This window comes from Erithacus rubecula (assembly GCF_903797595.1).
Source record: "Erithacus rubecula genome assembly, chromosome: 2".
NCBI lineage: Eukaryota > Metazoa > Chordata > Aves > Passeriformes > Muscicapidae > Erithacus > Erithacus rubecula.
The window spans coordinates 34,656,679-34,675,463 of NC_136685.1; the positions used below are offsets into that span (position 1 = coordinate 34,656,679).

General features: G+C 35.4%; 1 protein-coding gene across 2 annotated transcripts in view; it reads right to left on the reverse strand.

Annotated features, from left to right (window-relative positions):
• The window catches only part of RNGTT (RNA guanylyltransferase and 5'-phosphatase), a 186,010-nt gene that overhangs the window by 110,635 nt on the left and 56,590 nt on the right, over positions 1 to 18,785 (reverse strand). For both annotated transcript variants that reach the window (XM_079328454.1, XM_079328453.1), the window contains exons 9-10: positions 15,517 to 15,652; positions 9,008 to 9,079 (exon numbers count right to left, since the gene is read on the reverse strand). In XM_079328454.1, the coding sequence (XP_079184580.1) occupies positions 9,008 to 9,079; positions 15,517 to 15,652 (208 nt within the window). The remainder of the gene's footprint in view (positions 1 to 9,007; positions 9,080 to 15,516; positions 15,653 to 18,785) is intronic.

The window sequence follows — 18,785 nt, forward strand, 5'->3', positions numbered from 1 at the left end:
TTTATATGTTGCTGTTTTATACAATGGAATATCACTCTGATTTACCACAGAACAACAACTGTTAGAACAATCAGACCTATTAGAAATATTGCTTAAGACCTATATTAAATTACTAGTATTTCCTTAAAAAATAGTCAATGGAAATAAATTTTAAAATGTACAAATGCAAGAAGTTAGTAGACAATGGATAACACCAAGGTCTAACAGAACATACAAATTTAGCTCCATTGGGTTTTTTTATTAGTAAACATAACTTAACAAAACAGCAGGACTGTCAAAACTGTGACTAAACAATGTAACCAAAACAGAAAAAGTAGACTGCAATACAAACATTGTTCTCTCCCTTACTCTTCTTGGACTGCCGAAAATTTTAAATAAATTCACAATAAAAAACATAAAACTCTGTAATTGTAACTGGATGATAAATTTGCATCACTTTATACTATTTGTATAAAGGTAACATATACAAAGCAGAATATTTGCGACCAGTTGAAGCAACCAAATTGTGATTCTCATCACCAACACTGGGCAATAAAGAGGCAGAATTATGGAAACAGGCATCTAACACAGATGAACACCTAAGCCCTCTCTTTTGTAAACAAAGCTCCACTTAGGCACTGAAAGCTTAGTAGCTGCTATTTTCAGAGAACAGACAACTCAGTCAAATTCACTGATTGCATGTATAGTGACTTCATTTAGAAATCCTTCTGAGCCTTCAAAATCAGAACTCAATAAGGGGATTTTACTGGGACATAAATGATTAAAGTGAAAAGGAATCCTGTTCCGTCTAGACTGGTTGCCTCCCCTCAGGTAAACTGAGTCGATGAACTTCTCATTTCAATTACAGAGGAAAAGTCACAGTTCTAAAAAACCCTAATTATAAAATAGATGTTTTATCACCATGGGGTATTTACACACAAAAAGATTGCATATGGGAATATAAGTTTTAATAATTTATTTTACACTGAATTTAGGCTATCTTCAAAGTCAAACACAGGATTTTACTGCTTCAGTTGTTTCTAATTATTTTTCCTAATGTTCATGTTGTATGTAGTATGGAGGTATTCTTACCTTAATTGGACCACCTAATATCTGTTACACTTGGTATTTTCTCTTTTTATTTCTACTCTCCTCACATTCTCTTCCTTTCTATCAGTCATTCACAATGACTCTTCATAGGAATAGCTATTGCTGGGTTTTCACACGGCTGTCTTTATGAATAAAGAATTATCACTTTGGTGAATTAAAGAACCGTGGGAAAATTCCTTCATCTTAAAAACATTATTCATTTCATACTTGAAAAGATTGTGGTGCTGGTGTTTTTAGAATATAAATCACTTCATGGTATTTAAAATAAGACTGCCTAGTACAGTTAGTATGAAGTCCTGCAAAAACTAGAAATGGGGCGGGAGAAGTAGTAACAATCAGCAGTTATTCACAACAACTATCTTAGAAAAGGAACCACCTACGCTGCCTAAACTATGATAGAACTAAAAATTAAGTATCAGCTTGTAACACCTGAAGACTTGTAAATATCTATCATTTCAGTACACAATCTGTCTTGAGATATCTAGGTCGTTGTGTGCATGGATGACTTATGCGTATGAAACACTGAAAATGTAATACTCGTTTCAAGAGAAAGTGGTACTCTTCCTCATATTTATTTTAAATAAGAGAAATATTCTAAATAGGATGAAAATACAGCCTTCACATTCTCTCCTAGACCATAATACTCAGTCAGGCTATTCAAATATGTCAGAATCACAGAATGGTCTGGGTTTGAAAGGACCTTAGAGATCATCCAGTTCCAACACCCTGCCATGGGCAGGGACACTTTCCACTAGACCTAGTGGTTTAAAGCCCCATCCAACCTGGCCTTGAACACTTCTAGGAATGGGGTATCCACAGCTTCTGTGAGGAACCTGCTTCAGTGCCCAGATTTTAAACCTTCCCACTTCTAGTTCAAAGCCATTCTCCACTGTTCTATCACTACAGGCTCTTGTGAAAAGTCCCTCCTCTCCAGATCTCTTCTAAGCTCCCTTTAGTTACTGGAAGGCTGGAATAAGATTGCCCCTAAGCTTTCTCTTTTCCAGACTGAATAATCACAATTCTCCCCCAGTCAGGCATGAAAAATAAAATAATAGTGAGGTGCTGCTTTCAACCTTTATAAAACCAATCCTAAAATATACAGTTACTACATTTGCTACATCCCTCTGATTAACTTTGACTATTTCTCTTTCTTTAGTTCTTTTCCCCTAGACACAGGAAAAACATGGGAAGAAATAGGGAGAAAGCTGAAAAAATGAAATATTGTCACTGGATTAATTGTAGAAAGGGAATAATTAAAAGTAATAGAAACAAGACATTACAACATTTGAACACTCTCCATATGACGTTTCCCCAATATTGTATTTTGCCTATAGATTTTTGTTTTGAAATGTACCAGACAAGAAAAGCCCTGTTTAAAGACTCCATTGCCAGTACTTAGAAAACTGGACAGGACAAAGCAACTGCAAAACCTGCCCCACTGTAAATATTTTCACACCTTCCACTTCAGCTGTGATTACTGACACATTTTTGAGAGATCTGAATATTTGCTTGAAACAGCAAAAGCTGACTCTAAGTCCATTATGGGAATGACTGTCATAAATTGAGAGCTGAAGGAGACAGTTTTTCTACATAAGTTTCTGTAGCATAAGAAGATACTGCAGATAAAAAATGAGGGGTTTTTAAAGACTCAAATAATGAGAAGCAGAAAATTGTTCAACAAAGATACTGAGAAAAGCTCTTTAAGGAAACCTCCTAAGAACAAAAAAGTTGGGCTTGGACTTTATTCCCCATATAGTATTTAAGATTTAAAATATCTTAGTTATTTTCATTCACAACCCAACTTAAACTTTCAGATGTGACTTTGTTTTGTTTTTTTTTTAGCAAGTTTCATGGTTTGCAGAAAAAGCATCATATCAGGATAACCAAGTAAGAATAAAACCTGCAGACACAAACACCTGAAAAATATAAAGGATTTAATATTTCTAAATTTCTAAAGCTGCTCTTGGAGAAGTATTTGTTCTGTATCTCTCTCCCAGGAGCAACACTTTGTGTCTCTTCCTCTGACAATTTGTGATAATCTGCCATTCAAAAAGTTTCTGGTGAAACATGCTTCATGTTGAGGTACAAGACCACATAATTTGAGAACAAAACATGACATGACAGAATTTAATTAACTCCCTTTTGCTTTTATATAATACTTTATTAAGCATTCTTTATTTTGGAAAACACAGAAAACAAACCACCTTCACTGTGATGCATAGTGCCTGCTGGGTTGGGAAATGGAGGATAAAAGTAATAGATGTGAAGGAAAGAAAGAAACCAATGTGTTTTTTTCACAAAATTTAACCAGTAAGTAAAACAGTCAAGCTTTAAGCAACAAGAGAATGCTCCAAACAACAAGCAGCTTGTTAGATAAAAAAAATAAGAGCATGAAAACAGCAAAGACATCCTGGTCAGCATGTACTAATTATCACTCTTTAACAATAATTTACTTTTTGCATGCATCATAGCAAAGGACATATTTTTTTAAAAGGGATGCAAAAATTAACAGAAATGCTACTTTTCAATTGCAGTGCACTTTACTGAAACACAAGGAGTAACAGTGAAGAAAGCACAAGGTAGCTGTCTGAAAATTAACCAAAGAAATAAGATTTTAAAATTGTGCTGCTCAGACATACAAGTGAGATTTTTAATGATGGATAAAAGATGATCAACATGGAAGAGGAATAAGGCAAGAAAGACTCTAAAATGACAACTAGCTATGATAAGTCAGTCCTGCTTCAGAGACCCAAAAGCTTCTGCAGCATCACTCTCCTACTATGGTGTTTCTCCACCCTTTAAGCCACCATTTGTTGCTCTTGCTATGCTGTACTGCTGCCCTTTTGGAATTTCAAGATACTCAAATGCATTACCTGGCCAAGCTGCCCTTTCTCTCAATAAACAGCACCATAAGCAAAACAAGACACAACTGAGTGGATGGTCTATATTTCATCTACCTGATAGCCTTGAGCCAGGAAGGAATGAGGTGATATATATCAAGAGGCTGAGAACATAACACACAGCAGGAGCACCAGTACAAGAGTTTAAAACAAGTGTTTGGGTGCTTGTTAGGTAAGTTTTCACAAGAAATAATCCAAAGGGTGCAAGAGCAAATATGTCCATAGCACCCTTACTTTCCAGAGTACTATTAGTAATAAAAGCATTTTAGATCTGTATGTTCAGGTGATACCATATGAAAAAGAATCTCAGAATTAAAATTAAGGGCAGAAGGTTGACTGGCAGCCAGGTGCCTTTGTAAACAGAAGAGATGCAATTAAACAGCTGCATCTCTGAATTGTGCCCTCAAAACCTTCCCAGCACAACTTGAAGAAAAGGTTAATAGGCTAATAAGTGAGAGACAGCACAGACTGTGAGACTTACATTTCTGTTACAAACCTCATTTTAAAGCAAAGTCAGACATGATAATGTTTTACAGGGATTTAAAACAAACATTTTTCATGCATTAATTCAATGAGCACATTGGCTGTGGGCAGGATTTACGACCAGCATATTTGTTTACAATGACAAATTTTATCAATAGCAACACCATTGCTACGCAAAATGACAACTAAAGAAATCTTGATATTGACTTAATTCAATGTACAAAATATTAGGAAATTTAATCTAAATTCTATCTCCTTTCTAAGCATATTTAAATAATTATTCTTTTTCAAGCATTCAGTCTATTCTTACCATTGCAATCTGGTCTCACAAAAACTTGGCTGGAGTTTAAAAATTTAAAGGCCAGGGTTAGAAAGGAAAAGGAAAGTTATACTCATTTTCAGCATCTTTGCTAAGAATGCATTAATTAGATCCTACATCATGCCAGTGTTACTTCTTGTTACTTAACTAAGGAAAAAAATAGTTGCTAAAGTTTAGTGTCCATACATTTACAAGTAGCTACTGAATATTATCTAAGAGAAAGCTTCTCAAAACAAGGTTTTTCAGGAAAAGCTGTCTCCAAGATGACTGGAGAATGAAGATACATTTTTTGTGGACTTTCAGATGAAAAGGGATTTGGATTTGCCTGCATTTGCTTATGAGGCTATTAATTATTCTACTATCAGCTTCCTGTTACATTAGAATTATCCACCAAATCTGAAATTGTAGCTATACAGCTGCAGTTACTATAATGATGAACTCAACCACATACAGAAATGTACACAAATCAAGAAGCTGAAAAGCAACATGCACTGCAGGGATTTAGCTCTGTACTCATTAAGACTAAACACTGTAAGGAATGTTGGGTCCTATTAGCCTTTTATGTTCACAGGAATAAAAAAAAAATCAGATTTCTTGTGCATGGAGCTCACAAAGGTCAAAAGTATGTTTATTTCACTAGGATACAGCCTTCTTCCTGTGAATTTAATTTGAGCAGGTGGGATGAAAGCAGTGAGACAGCAATGTCATATTTTGAGTTGCTATTAATAACAATAAATGCCATGCTTCAGAGTGAAAAATTACAATAAAAATATTTTTAAATCTGAAGAATCATTTGTTTTTGACACAAACACCTCTTGCAACAAAATGGGATGTATTACAAGCTTTTAGAAACTAGATGTCACAGAAACTGTAACTAAAAGACATAGTCAAAGGATTCCATAAGCATCCTTGAAGACTGACTTTTGCAGCAGCTATACATGATAAGCATCAGAATTCAATACAAAACTTATCATGGAAAGAGACAACCAAAACAACTGACATGTTTTGCTTAAGAACTCAAGTATAGGTTTCTCTAAATCACTGAAAGTCAATTTTTATGTTTTCTTCCTCCTAAGACTTTCCCGTATAGACATCTAGAGTCAAATACACACTACGTATGTCAATCAGTCTGTTCTCTTAGTTTCCTTTGTTTCTTTCTAGAATGCTGCTATAGTTTATTCTTGACACACTAGAGCAAAACCAAAAAGTAAGAAACAAGCCTCACTGATAACAATATGGATTAAAATCTGTAATTGGTAGACCCTTATCCACTCACTTTCTCTGAATTATGAATGCAATATTTCAGAAGGAATATTCGGAAAATGCCAGAAAACTCTGCAATGCTTAGCTAGCAAAATAATAACATTTGAGAATAAGCTCACCTAAAAATATCTTAGTTCACGAGACCTGACTAAAACATGAGGTTTGCCTAAGCAAAGGTATTTTTATCAATGGGGTTTGAATGTGTGATTCCCCAGTTGCAAAGATGAATCTCCAAGAGTAGAGTAAGCCAAGTCATATGGAGGGTAAGACAGAGGACATGCTGTAAATCTTGTAACTCATGATGGACAGCAACTACAGTAACTCCATGATTCACCTTCAAGATTCAACTACTTTCCAGATCAAAACAAACAATGCCAATTCCACAGCAACCTCTGTTTTGGGGAATTTTTTGAGTGGGGGGTTGTTTGTTTGGAAGGAGGAGGAGGAATGTTCTGGTTTTGAACAGGACCAGTGCTTTGTATAATTATTTTATTTGAATATCTGCTAAAAAAAATTAACAAAAACCTAACTTACACAACTTATAGGAACTTACTCTTTCTTGCCACTTACTCACAAGATTTAATATATTTACCTCTCTTGGTGATAAAATTCTGTTGATCATTTCTTGCCAAGCCAAACATCCTTGGGTGCCCATTTTTATAATTAAGCTTCTAAAATTAACCTAAAAACAGCTGTGCTTTTTAATCTTTATAGTAGGGCCACTGCTAATGACTTCTTGCAGATAAAGCCCTGCTTGTACTCATACTGATAACATTATATTAATTTGTCCTTGACTTTAAAATAGTATTACATTGTAACTAGCTCCTCTCTCTCATTCCCAGGGTGCTTAAAAAATAAACAAAACCAAACACTGCTCAAAAGCAGACTTCCTAAACATTTACAAACCTCTGGAAACCTGCTGATATTCTTCCTGTTTGACAAATGGGATTCATCATCTTTATTCTGCACACTTCACTACCAGTGAAGGTTTCCTCCCCTTCCACCACAAAACAAAGCTTAACCAAAATAATGATGAGCTCTGAAAAGTGCCATTTTGCTAGTATATGCACATACCAAACTCAATCACTGTACACTTCTAACATTACATGTTTACTTCAAAAGAAGTGTAACAGCAGTGAATAGCAGGTTAGACTCAAAAGGACAGCAGAGACAAGGCAAGACATGAAGGTAAATAAACAAAGAACCACAGGTAGACAGCAGCTGAGAAAATGTAAAGAAGAAAAGAGAACCCACAAGTGGTTATAGAATACCATTTTCCAGAAGAGTACATGGAATTCTTGCTTAGGGAAAAGTCTTAATGGTAGGAGGGATCCAGGAAATTTACACCTACTTTTCAGAAAAGGCTAGAGAAGGGACATCAAGATACAGAATTAAAATGTGTTAACAAAAAGCTTCTAGTCCTAATCTAACACGTCTTCCCCACAAACTACTCCTTCTGAAAGCAGCTATCCTAAGTCACAGTATGACTATGCTTCCAAGAATACTTAAGTAATTTCTGGTGACTGGTACCATGCCTACATTTGCAATTCCCACTTACACTGAGTGATTGAGCTGAGCAGTACCTTACTCAAGACTGGAAGAATCAACTGTAGTTTAAAAAGGCAGAAGTGTCCTGTGGTTTACTAATACTGTTTTTGTCCTATTAGGAGCCCTGAAATAATAATTTTGTTTTTCCAGAAGCATTAACAGATACTAGTGTTTTCTCCATGGGCTTTTTTGACTAAATTTAACACATTGCTGTGGTTTAGCTACAGTAGGTTCTAAGACTTCTGCACCCACTCACTCCTCGGGAATAACACGGGGGAGAGAATCAAAAGGGAATAAGTGAAGAAACTCAAGGCTTAAGATAAACAAAATTTCAAAGCTATAGCAAAAGCTGCACATGCAAAAAAAGCAAAGCCAGAAAGTCATTCACCACTTCCCATGGGAAGGTGTTCAGCCATCCTCAGAGATGGATCCAGGCTCCATCACACATAATGGTGACTTGGGCAGACAAATGCCACCACTACCAACATCCTTCTTCCCCCAGCTTTATATGTACAGTACAAAATCACATGTCAAAGAATGTCCCTTTGGTCAGCTGGAGTCAGCTGTCCTGGCTGTGTCCTCTTCCCTACTCCTCATGCACCCCAAGCTTACTCACTGGTACAGTAGGATGAAATAACAAAGAGCTTGAAGCTCTGCAAGAGATGCTCAGCAATAACAGAACATCCCTGTATTATCAGCACTATTCCATGCTGATTTGCAAATCCAAAACACAATACAATGTGAGCTACTATGAAGAAAACAACAACAAAAAAAATCTTAAATGACACCAGCAAGAGCCCCTTGATGATATTCAAACCTTTACTTTATTTGAAAGCTGGTTTTCTAGGAAACAAGTTACCTATTTCCAGTACTGTTTAACAGCTCTTTCTTTTGATCATCAGGACTTTATTCCTAGACTCTATTCTCATTTTCCACAACTTCTACAATATATTTCCTTATTATACATTTTCCCAACAGCCTGTGCCACCAGGACACCCTGTTGTTGAGGACTTAGCAGAGGACCAGCTGCCTGGTTTCAAACAGAAATTTGAGGAGGTGACAGAGCAGCCTAACAAGTACTGTGAACAAACATACCAGGCTAACTCCTCGATCCCCTCTTGATTTCACTGCCTAAATAGTTCAAACATGCTCAAGAAATGGGAAATTTTCCAACAGTGTCTAGCAGACTGTTTCAAATGGCCATGTTTTTCTTGAGCAAGTTGAAATAAATCAACATGTATTGTAAGGCTGCTTTCAATCTAAATTCTGATATATTGCCTATTATCAAGATGCAAAATACTCAAATGCTTTTGGTTTTTATATTTACTCTAAAGCTCTTATTTATATAGGATAAAAACTGAAGAATTAATAATTAATGATAAGCAATAAAACTGAAAGTACTTACATTAAACTTAATAATGTCATATATCAAGTACCGAGGGACAACCTGTCCATTAACCTTGTCGATGATCATTTCCTTAAAAGAAAAGAGAAAGCATTGGCATTTTTTTTCATAGATATAGAAGAAGAATGTCAACATTTATACTTAGTGCATATACCTGCAAGCATGATGCAATCAAACACCAGCCACGTCTTTATTACAAAAAATATTTTACAACAGGTCAAGATTATAAAAATATTATTGTGGTCTTAAAAGTCTCTCATGAAGCATTCAACAAAATACCAGGAAGCTGTGCTAGGGCTTCCCATTCTCATTTGCAACATTAATACATTCGGTTCCCCACAGCTTTCAAAATCTTGAGTGAATAATGAGTTTTTAGAAACCTCAGTAAGAACTGTAATCCTAAGCCAACTAAGCACTACTGGAAATCTTGCCCACAGCCAGAAGTACAAAACAGTGAGGATGTAAAGAACAAGCATCCACATTCATTTTCTATGCCCAGGTTGGATCTTTTCATTTTACAGCATCCGAGGCAGCAGTGAGTGCTACAATTTGCTTGAATGTTGCACTGGGACAAAACAGGATTGCTCTTTCAGACAGAAATATCACAGACACTCTCTGCATCACATGAAGCCAGTTAAAATACAATATGCACCAACAAATCACATTGAAAATAGGTCAAATAGGGAAAGAATATTAATGATCAACATCCAAGCACACAAGTGTTTCCTGAACTTAATGGTGCATACAAAAATACATATACCTTACATGGTGGTGCTTGCATCTGTAACTCAGGCTTCCTATGACAGAAATCAGACATAGTATATGGAGCTGGATGAACCATCAAGGAAGACGGAAAATGGTAACAACCAACCACTGGTAGATCTTTTCCTGAGACAACTCTGAAATAATCACTTCTCTAAATGCAATCCATGTTCTCCCTACCTCCATCCCCTGATTCTTGGCTAATAAGTTGTATCAGCTACAGACTTTTTAAAAAAAGTTTCAAAGCATTAAAAGTTAAAATTTCAAATTCACACAAACAAGATAAAACAATTAAAAAACATGAAAACAGTTCATTATGAAAACAAAACAAGTAGCTCAAGAATTATTCCATAAAAAGAACATAACATCAACTCAAATTCATTTTGTTTAGCTAATGCCTTGCTACTTTTATGTCTAACAACCTTTTAATTTCTCTCAGAATCCATAGATTCTACAAAATAAACCAAAAAAAATCTGATTGACTCATGTAAGATTGATTTTCAGTCTGTACAACAATAACTAGATTCTTGAATTGTACCTAGCATCTAATCACAATTTGCTTTGAAAAATAAGCAAGCAGTTCAGTTGGAAAAACATAGATTTGTTTTAAAGCAAACATAAAGCTTGAAGCATTTTAAACTAAACTAAAAGACATGAAGATTTTGTTCTCAAAAACCACTGGAAATCTAAGTTGCCTAACTAATATTTTGGAATCCCATCTTCTGTGAACATATCACTGAGATGGAGATTGGGACTTCAAAGCCACGTACAGCACTCACAGGTGTTGTGAATGACTGCCTGAGTTGACCTTACACATTTAAAAAAATAAAAAAAACATTAACCCAATTAGTGAAAACTATTCTTTTGTAATATTCCAACCTCTAAAAATTTAGTCATAGTGACTGTCAAATAAGGTCTACATAGAATTGATGTAAGCAAATGCCACTCTGCTAGTGTCCAATATTTAGGTAGGACACTGGTGAGGAGACACAATGCTGCAATGACTTCTTTGACAAAAAATTTTATAACTAACTACAAGAACAGATGGGTACGACTCAAGAAACAGAAGGCATGATATGCAAACTTGGAAGAGGGTGTAAAGATACAATGCAAGGGAGAAAAACCCCAAGATAAAAAACCCCACCTGAAATTCCTGATAGCAATCAGGTGAAACAAATAAAAAAGTAACAGTGAAACAAAAGGATGCAGTTGTTTTTCATTAACTCTCAGCTGAACTGGCAGGTGAAATAACTTTTTTGAAAGACATTTAATTGAGCACATATTTAGGGTTTAAGGACACACTTTCTCAGCATACATATTCAGAACCCCAGCTTTGATGCAAAGCTAGCATTTGTATGCAAAACCCTGAAAACATTTCAATGCCTGGTATTACAAGATTTTATGCCTAATTTTCAAAATCTGAATCTCTGCATATTTGGTTTAAGAAGGATTATAAAATACAATAAAGAGGACCAAGAACTGTTTTTAAACATCCTTTGAAGTGTTTATTTTTAACTTTTTCTCTACTTCAGACACATAAACATTTTTATTCTATTACTGATCAAACAAGTCTTTTTCCTCATCTCCTCCCTTATTTTCTTTCTTCTCTGCCTCCTGTTCTCTTTGACAGCCTGACTGAAATCCCAGCTACCAGAGCAAAAAACAATAGCATAATATGCCTTAGAAGATGAGATGACAAATTCCTGCACTGCTCATCTCCATCATGACAACAACATTCCCTGCTCCATTAGTTACGCCAATACAACTGTCATAAGGCAAAAGCTGTAAAGTGAGCATAAGAATGGTTCAGATTAGAAATGCTCTAACACATCATTATTTTACAGTGTGATTTCAGAATCTTCCTTGAAATTATCAGAATTGAAAAATACACCAGGGAATAGATCCCAGAGATAACTTCAGAGAAGATGGGAAAATGCAGTATTTGAGAAATGACCACAATCCAACTCACTCATTCTGACCTGAGTAATAACCTGATACTGTAAGACTATATTTAAGCCAATTTTTAAATAACTAAAAACTTAAACCCAAATCCACTCACATGACATGTTAATATAGTATAAAAGTATCCATAAGGCACACATGCATCCATGCAGCTCCTTTTACAGACTCCATACAGACTTACAGACAGTATTGTGTGCTCTATAACTACCTCTACTATTAGGACTTGCCCATTAGCTGCTGGTTTAGATATCCACTTAACCCATGGGTCTGAAGAACAAGGTCCAGTGATCAATTAATGCAATGTAATCTGGCAACACTGTGCTGCTGTTACTCTCCTCAATCTGTGGTGTTGTACAGTACATTACATCTGCAAGAGTGCTAAGAGCTTTTTGCTGGACAAGTACCAGAAGAACAATGCTGGACTGGGAGCTCATGGACTTTTCTCCTTGAATCACATCTCTGGAGAGTTACTTGGACTTAAAGTGAACCAAAATTTAATCATAAAGCAAAAGATCCAATTTTACAGCTACTTGCAGAATGTTTTTTTTTGTTGACATAGAGTATGTAATCAGATCTAATAATACATCTGTTTATTGTTCCTTTTCCTCCTGTGCCTTTTCTTAATCCTTTACCCATTTATCTTGAACACAGTTCTAGTCACCACTGTATTTCAGGAATAAAAACAGTTTTCGTTTCTTGTCTTTTTTCTTAAATCTATTTTGCATAAATCTATTTTGCACCAGCTTTTGCAAACTCTATAAGTTTTAAGTTCTGAAAATTCTGAGACAGCTTACAACTAGCCAAAGACTCTACTGGTACAAAACCATAAATAAACCTTTATCTCACCCTCCATTTACAGGGTTCCTGGCCCTCTTTAGTCTTCAAGTGTGAACAGTATTTTATATAAACATAAAATATATTTTAAAATTGTATTAAAATTGTCAAAATTACTTCAAGCCTCAGGATGTCTCTGCATTTTCTACTCAACTGTTCCAAAGCTAAGCAAAATGCCATGAAAGCTCCTGAAAATAGCTGTTTAGTTTTTTTGCATGACAGCCAAAACATTTGAACAAAACTATGCATTCCCTCAGATAACACTATGGATGCAAAACGCTTGGCTTCTAAAGGAGTAAGTCATAGTAGTCACCTGTAAGTGAAATTTAAATTAGCTTTAATGAGCTTTGCAGAGAACTTTCTTCCATGACAGGAGAACAACTGCAACTGAAAAGCTGGAGAAGAGCACAGTGCTGCAGATCTGTCATCACCCAAGATGTAACTGATCACGTAAGAACCGTTTGTGAGTAATTTCAGCCTGAAGTGAACCACAAATGCATCTGAAATTCTCAAAGATAACCACATGAAAGGCTTGCATCAGAGGCCTTAAAGCAAGTTAATAGATTCCTGAATGCAGAGAAATTGCCTTTATGAAAGTTTCATGTACACTGTCATTCTAAATAATGTTAGAGGGACATTAATCTTTTGTATTCTTAAACCCAGTAGTTGTTTGCTACATGGCTCTGATATCTCTGTTCTCTCATTCCTTTTTTTCTCATCTATTTAAGAATACTGCAAAGCACTACCAATTGGACCATCTCATTCTATACTTTCATTCCCTGAGAAAAAGCTACTTCAAGGACAGTAAGTATGAACTACTTCAGCCTGTAATTAAAGAATTAACTTCAATAGCCCTTCAAGCATTAATTAGCAAACTATGTTAATAGAGAAAAGGCCAATCAATCAATCAATTCCCATTGATTTAAAAAATAAAATAAAATCAATCATGCATATATCTAGAGTAAAGGATCATTCATGGAAATTTTCATTTGGCATCATTGTTAAAAAAATATTCAACTACAAAGTTAAGCTCCTCTGATGCTTCAAATAATAAGCAAGTCTTATTCTCAAACCTGTTAAAGGAATTTCAATTGGAAAAAAAATATTCCAGCAACAGCTTTTATTTAAATGACCATACCAAAATAAATTTAGAAATCTGTACTATGAAAAGTATCCACTGAAAGGTTTTAGTTTTATCTCAGAGTACTTAATTCAAATAGTACTTGTTCATTTCATGTAATTTTGCTTTTTGCTTTATTTTTCAAAAAAAGTGTGGGAGAAAAAAAAACAATCACAGTAAGACTGATTTTATGCCAATAAAGTGAAACACCAAAACACACCATTAACAGTCAAACTTTTACAGAACAACAAATTACACAAAGTCATAGTTCAATGCCCTGGGTACCTGAGAGAACTTCAATTATTGTTTAGAGACCCAAACTATAAATCTGGGGAACACACCAGATCAGAGACCTTCTTCCACACCCCACAGCTACATTATGCACTTATCTCAATATCCCTCTCTTCTACCATGCACATATCAGCCACCTTTACTAAAATAGCTGTTTGGAAATAAAGATAATAAATAAATAAATAAATGAGCAGCAATTTCCCTCAAGAACACCTAGGACTGCACTATACAGACACTAGCAAGTCATTCCTTTCTCAAGAGCTTAGAAGTACCAGGGGGAAAAAACAGCAATACCAGGCTTTTTATTTCAAAAGTATGTAACCTAATATATGTCATTTAGAATAATATTATGTATATCATTAGAAAGCTGTCTGTCTGAAGAGGCTCCTACCAGACACGACAGCTTGTGCAACCACTTCTGAGCTGACAGCATGGCACTTCTTGCATTATGCTCTCAATTTCTCAGTGAAGCAGAGGTGGTGGAAAATATTCCATTATCTGCTTCTCTGTCCCTGAGACACTACTTTGTTCTTTGCAGTAACTATCCTCACAGATTCAATTTATACATGCTTCACATGTAAATATGTGTTCAGTAAGAGACACCATTCACAGAAGTGACATTTCAAGTGGAATAGTGACAACAAGGGCCTGAGAAAGGAAAGTTAGTTAATAAAGAAAACATGGCTGAAAAGTGCTTTAGGCTTCAGAGGATCAACATGGAAGCTATCTCAGCTACAAAAATACTACATCAAGCAAGAGTTACAGAAATGTAGAGTCTCCAATACTACTAAACGTGATAGGAAACTGCATGACCTATTAGTGTAAGAGCTAGTGAAATTCCCTTGGTCATGAGAAAGAGGAAGTCAAGAAATAAGTAATTGCTTCTTGTGGCTATGGTTCTGAAAAGTTTGCTACCAATAGTCCAGACCAGCCTTCAAAACACAAAACCATATGTTTTACAGCTTGTTTTACAACTGGCTCAAAAAGTTTATTATCAAGTTTACATAATTTAAATTAGCATAGCAATTTATAAATGTTTTAGTCTTAAATATAACTAAGCCATTTCTAACTCTTTCAGAAATTCAGATCAGCTGAAAATAAAGGTGACAGAAACAGACATCAATTCACAAAAGTGTGAAAAACATGATGAAAATGTTATCAAATTTTAGAAGTATTACCATGAGCTGTATAAAATTGACCATGTTTACTATTGTAAAATGTAAAGCTATAGCAGGAGATAAAGTTCTGCAATAATTTTTTTTAGATTCTCTTCAAACCTTTTCTCATATTCAGAGGATGTCATCTCAATACCTTGATTTATTTCAAAGACAAACAGCTCCCCCCAGAGCAGTCATTAGTCCTATTCCGTAGACAAGTCATTTCTTAAAAAATGCAACTCCCACATTCAGCCAGTGACTGAACTTGTATTCATCCTGAAAACCTGTGATTCACCGATTCAGCCCTAAAAATTTGGCCCTGTTTATGAACAAAAACAAACAGCACTGCAATTGTTACAATAATTATACAATATGCTCCTTACCCCATCTAGAAGAGTGTTTGATAGATGTGTGCGAAGATCTTTACGAAATGGAAATTCCAGGTTGGATACATGAAAAATGGAATTGTCTCTATCAATCATATAAACTTCATTCTTGCCATCAATCAGCATCATGTACCTGCAAAGGCAGTGTAAGATATTATAATTACAGGTATATCTCCAAAATGTCTATTATTTTGTGTTATATTAAGTTTTAAAAACAAGTAATCTTGACAGATATTATTTAAAATAAAAATAAAAGGATTTTTTCACATTTTGAAGTTTAAACCTGTAAACCAAACCAAAGGGATATCCCCAGACCATATGATCTTGTTCTCTGCAATAAAAAATGGGAGAAAGAGGAGGAAGGAGGGGACATTTGGAGTTATGGTGTTTTTCTTCCCAAGTCACTGTTGTGCTTCATGAATTTCAGCTTTCCTGGAAATGGCTAAATACCTGCCTGCCAAAGGGAAGTAGTAAAAATTCCTTGTTTTTCCTTAAATTTATTTCAACCACTGATCTTTGTCACTTTCACCCTTCTGATTCTCTCCTCTATCCTGCTACAGGATGTGTGGGCTTAGTTGCTACAGGAGTTAAACCAGACCACACCTTAAATATTCCTTTCACATGGACAAACACTGCAGGGCTGCAATTCTTCAACTGAGTCCATGTAATAGACCTCTTAAAGCCCAAGGAGAATTTTCACGGGCATTCTCTATGGAAACAAAGTTTTTGTTATGCATAGCTCTCTGCATGCCATCTTCCTTCATAACTAGATCATCTGCATGGTCCCTTCCAATCCAAATCATTCTATGATCCTATGATTTCTATGATTCTGTATCTTCAGAGAGATGCTGAGAAACAGCATATGCTAACTTTGAAGACACAAAAAAATCTTGTCTCAGGGCAATGAATTATTTTCATGTAGACCCATCTGTCTGGGACTCATGGTAATATACCTGTCTAACTTAGAATCTGAACAAGTTCTTTTCTTGAGAAAGAAATTAAACTGATCCAGATCTGTCTCATTTTGAAAGTAATTTTTTTGAGATTTTTTTTTTTTTTGCTGAATGGCTGAAAATTCCTCTACTCTCCCAATGTAATAAACTGTTGAATGTGGTCCTAACAACAGAATTTATCAAAATTCTAATTACTGCCAACGTAAGACAGAAAAAAATTGGTCAAGGACGGACAGACAAACAGAACTGTTCTATGAGCAGCTCATAATTGAAAATGTGCAAGAAGCAAGAGCTAGGCAAGGTTTTGGTGAAACTAAATTTATCAGTTAATGAAGGATTTGAGGTGGTTGGTGGTTGAGGTTTTTTGTTTGCTTGTTTCACTCAAAAAGCTTAAGTTCATGTGCTTCATGTCAGGTTTAAAGTTTTCTCCAGATGACACTACAAGCATTCATGGAGCAATCTTGGAGACTGCTGAACAGTACATTTTTGAATACTATTTCAATGCACCATGGCCATTTATATTTTAAGAAGTTAATTAAGGTATTAGCAGATAAGCACTTACAGCAGAATAGAGAACACGCCTCTGGGCAACACCACAAAGGCAAAGAATGAAGAGCAATGATTTCCCAAACACATTCACTAGAGACAGAACACAGGAACTTCACTGCCATGCATTGCACTGCCCACTGTGAACAGCACTTGCTATTACAGCTGTACATTTATTACTAATTACCTCTATTGTGTGAGCACCCAAAAGCTCCAATTAGTAACCAGGCCCATTGTTTTAGATTCTCAGCAAGTACACAGGATGACATGGTTCTATATCAGATGGCTCAATCCAAATGTAAAACCAGACAAGTGAATAAAATGACAAAGGCAGAGCAGCAATAAGAGCAATAAAAGAACTGCTCATTCACCTCTAAAAACTATACATGGGAGTAGAGAATCATGTTTGAGCTACAAACATCATCTCTCAGAACTGTCAGTGCAATCACTACAAACCAGGAAATTCTGACAAATAGAGGGTCACGGCGTCCATGCAGATTAATCTTACATGCATATAAAATATCTAGTCATAAAAATGGTAAAATCAGAAGTTTCATTAGAAGCTACTTTTCATTCACTTCTGATCCTGAGGCAAAGCCTGTTATTAATTCTAATTGGACATTATTATTAACACAATAATTCAGGAAACGGGATGAAAATTTCATTAGCAGAGTGACAGTTCTTGGCATTAGACAAGCAGGTCTCCAAATCACCTATCAGTGTTTTAATAAGTTCAATTTTTAAACTTTAAAAAATGTCAACCATCACACAGAGTTTTCTCTTCAGAAAACAATTAATTTTTGCATACCCAAATAAAAGCAATTGTATCAAAGATTCATTTGCCTCCACATATATCCTGTATCATGCACTCCACATCAGCTGGGCCCCAAACACAAGCTAGAAGAATTATTTTGTTAGACTTCCATTTTCAGTTGAGTTTGTTTCAGTGGTGGTGGTGGTAGATTTTAGGTTTTGACTCAGTCTTGAAGCTGACATGAGCTACACTGAAAATCCTAAGTTTAAAACACAGCCTTCTCCTTTATGTGGATGATCAGCATTTTTCATCACTGAATCTCAAAGTTCATTTCAGGAAGATATTACATAATACATAAAGTAGGGTAAATTACTTGGTACCCATTAATCTACAGTCATTGAGATTAAAGAACAAGAACAGAACTGTATTTCCCAATCTCCAAATCCAACACTGTACCCACTGGAACATGTGGCCTTTTCCCCTCTTTTCCAAATTATAAGGATTCACAAAACTGGATTTGAAAATACTCCCCCAACACAGTACCTCACTACACATGGTGTAGTGCTTGCCAAAACATATTTGCCACAAAATTGATTGCCTGTGTACTCACAGAAGTTTTGCCTCTGACTTCAATTGTGTGTTGTGCTTTATCTATGTTTAACTTCTTTCTCTCACCCAAAATGACAGCAACATCTCAGTAGTAAGCTTACATATGTTAATTCTGTGCTTTATAGGAGTTTTAATACCTTAAGTAAAGCACAAAAACATAACACAGCTTCCTCAAACTTTAAGATCCTATCTTCTGAGCTTGAGTTCAACACACAAGTAATTTTCTGAAAAAAAAATCTACAAGTAGCAAATGGATTAGAAATATTGTTTCAAAGGAAGCTTAAAAATTCAGCTCCTCCAGAAGCTTTCTTTGCCCTGCAGTATGTCTTTAGACAGGCTATATCAAAGAAGATTATTTATTTCGACACAGGGCTGCCAACGCTGCTTTTTATCCATTTTCCTTT